The sequence below is a fragment of the Aptenodytes forsteri genome, unplaced genomic scaffold, assembly GCF_000699145.1.
Source record: "Aptenodytes forsteri isolate BGI_AS27 unplaced genomic scaffold, ASM69914v1 Scaffold524, whole genome shotgun sequence".
Lineage (NCBI taxonomy): Eukaryota > Metazoa > Chordata > Aves > Sphenisciformes > Spheniscidae > Aptenodytes > Aptenodytes forsteri.
Genome location: NW_008794226.1, coordinates 85,352 through 88,281, shown reverse-complemented (window position 1 = coordinate 88,281; position 2,930 = coordinate 85,352). Strand labels below are relative to the sequence as shown.

Genomic DNA, 2,930 nt, shown 5'->3' with positions numbered 1-2,930 from the left:
CCACCACGGGAGGAAAATAGCACCTTTAGTCATTTGGCTTTCTGGTAACAGGTTGTCTTTTGTGCCAGGTTTCAAGATACCATCGTCACAGACGTCGTATAAAATTGCTCCACGGCAAGGAAAGAGTGAGGTCTTCAGCTTTTTTTTTTTTTTTTTTATTTAAAAAAAAGCACCAGAAGCAAAGAGGTGAAGGGTAAAACAAGCTGCTTCTCAGGAGCAAGACACTTCCAACGCACTTTGTTGCTTTTGTCAGTTAGGTGTAGCTGGAAGAAGGCAACAGTGGCCGATATGAACAAGGGGAATCCAGCTACCTGGAGCAGCCCCTCAGAGCCCCTTAGGAGACGCTGGGAGAGAAACCTGGTTCTTATTTGCAAAAAAAAAAAAAAAAAAAGGTTTATTTGAAAATTTACATGGAACCAGTGCAGCTAAAACTGAAGGTTTTCGTCATGAATTAAGTAGGCGTTATGCCTACCGACGATGAATGAAGTTTTTTAGCTCGGCAAGGCAGAACAACGTACCCAGGTGAAATCCTGGCCCCACCAAAGTCTATGGGACGGGAGCGGCAAGATTTCCACCCAGCTGGGATGTCCTCACCTTGGCTCCTCGCGTTTCCCAGTTCATCCTGCACTTTGCTAAATGCCTCGTTTTTGCTACGGTTTGCATATATTTACGAAAAAGGCAGCTGAGCAAAGGGAGAAAAGTGAAGATATTTGTAGAGAAGAACGACAGGTAGAGAATTACCTGTGTCCTTTATAGCAAAGTGTGCTTCTGGAAGCACCAACGCGCATTTCAGCGACCGTGGATAACCAAGGCTGGAAGATGGGATGTGGGTAAGATGCCAGTAGGTCGAAGAAACGTCATAATCTTTTTTTTTTTTTTTTTTTTTGATGGTGATTCTTTTGGAAGCTGAGTCTAAGACAGGAATTCGTAAGGCTGTAATCTGACTTGCCTTTTGATCGATTTGGCTCCATTAGAAAACCCCTCTCTTTAAATAGCTTTGCAAAAGGCCTGTATCATCAAGGGAAGCCCTCCAACACATACATCGATTTGCTTTCACAACGTTGGCTTGTAATTCCACTGCCGCCGGGATTTCAGCACACAGACAAGGTGTTTAAAAAAAAAAAAACCCGAAACAAACCAACCACCACCACCAAAAAAACCCCCCTGCTTCGGACACAAAAATCTCCCCGGTGTTTGGTTCAGGGTGGGAAGGGTACGAGGACTCATGCTTCACCCAGCCTCCCCATCGCGCAGCGCTCACACCTGCAGGAACTCTACCTCACTCGCATGCAACCTGGCTGGCTCGGCCGGAGGGGCGGCCGCGGTCGGGGTTGTTCATGAAGGGAGAAGGGGGAAGGCGAAGTCAGTCGAGTCGCTGGAAGCGACATTGCTAAGACAGTATCTGAGTGGAACAGAGAAGGACTTGTTTAGAAAACACAAGAGTTATTTTGCACACATGGACGACAACAAGGCTACTTAGTTTTTCCAACATACTCCTTCCTCCCCCACCCTCCCTCCCCCTAGAAACAACAGAGCGAAACAAAAACCGAAAAAATTCCCTAGGAAATCCAGGTAAAATCCTTGTCGTTCTCCCCAGAGTTGTCCTGCTCCTGCGGAGAGTCGACATCTTTGTCATCATCTAAAATCACATCATCTTGTGACATTCCTACGTCATCCTTCCACTTGATGTCGTCGTCGTCTCCCATCTCCTCGTCTCCTTCCACTTTGATGTCATCCGGGTCTTCCATGTACTGGCCTTCCCCGGGGTAGCACTCGTCTGGAGACCCTTCTCCCCCGTTGTGGTCCAGGTGACCAGCTATGCCTCGACCAGAGCAATCGGCACAAACTCCATGGCGGCGAGAGCCGTGCTTAATCCCCACGCTGGCCGCAGACATGAACACTCGGTTGCACACTTTGCAGACGTATTTTTTATCTTTGCTGTGGACCTGGAAAAGGAGAACGATCAGAAAAGTTAATGCCAACGGAGACGGATCGAGAGCTGCAGGGAAGGACACGCTCCCCTGTCCTTCTGCAAAGGCAAAACCACCGCAGCCCACGACTGCAACCTGAGATCGTCACGGGCTTTCATCGTGACGATGATATTTGTAGAGAAGAACGACAGGTAGAGAATTTTCCAGCCCACCGTGATTAATTCAACCCTGTAACGGTGTCATACAACGGAAAATCCTTTTGAGACTGCCCTTTGATCATCAAACTAGTAGTTCAGAGAGGAACTTTTATCGCTTTATTTTTTTTTTCCCTCCCCTTTTCTTTTTGTTTTTTCTGGGGTGCAATACTTGCATTGCACCACCACCACAAGGAAAACTTTAAAAAAGAAAAAAACCCCACCAGCCCCAAGCACTGGTTCTCTGCAGACCAGAGCAGAACAACCCACGATCAGACCAGTGCTAACGTCACGTTCATTTAGCCGTTTCTCTCCTGATCCCACTGCTGCCGAGAACCAAGGAGTAGGAGCACCGCTAACGCATCCTGTACCTCTAAAAAAAAAAAAGTGCAGTCGAATGCACTTCTAACCTTATTTCTGACTACTCTGGTGGCTGAAAAATGGTTTGTCACAAATGTTTCTGTCTATAAATCATGCTGCATTTTATGTCCGAGAGTAACAGGCATACAGAGCTATCACACTTACAGAATAAGCGGTGAGTGGGAAAACGCTCTGCAGGATACCAGAAATCACTTCAAGATTCAACCTTCGCTACACAATAAGCAAAATGACATAACCTGAGAAGCACAGAAACACCTAATCAAAGGTGAAATCTGTCGCTGGCTACTTTTGCCATGTGTGGAAGGCAAGGAGCTTGCTCAAAACGTTCACCTGCTCCTCTTGCAAAGGAAACGGCCAACCAATGCAGCGAGAACTCCTGAATTCCACCACGAGGAGCCTCATCAGGTACTTTCATATATAATAT

The 2,930-nt window shown here is 46.8% G+C and overlaps 1 protein-coding gene across 2 annotated transcripts in view; it reads right to left on the bottom strand.

Annotated features, from left to right (window-relative positions):
- Positions 1 to 374: 374 nt before the first annotated feature.
- ZBTB46 (zinc finger and BTB domain containing 46) overlaps positions 375 to 2,930 on the bottom strand; it is a 57,115-nt gene continuing 54,559 nt past the window's right edge. For both annotated transcript variants that reach the window (XM_009285713.2, XM_009285721.2), the window contains one exon: positions 375 to 1,946. In XM_009285713.2, coding sequence (XP_009283988.1) covers positions 1,560 to 1,946 — 387 coding nt within the window. In that variant the 3' untranslated portion in view covers positions 375 to 1,559. The remainder of the gene's footprint in view (positions 1,947 to 2,930) is intronic.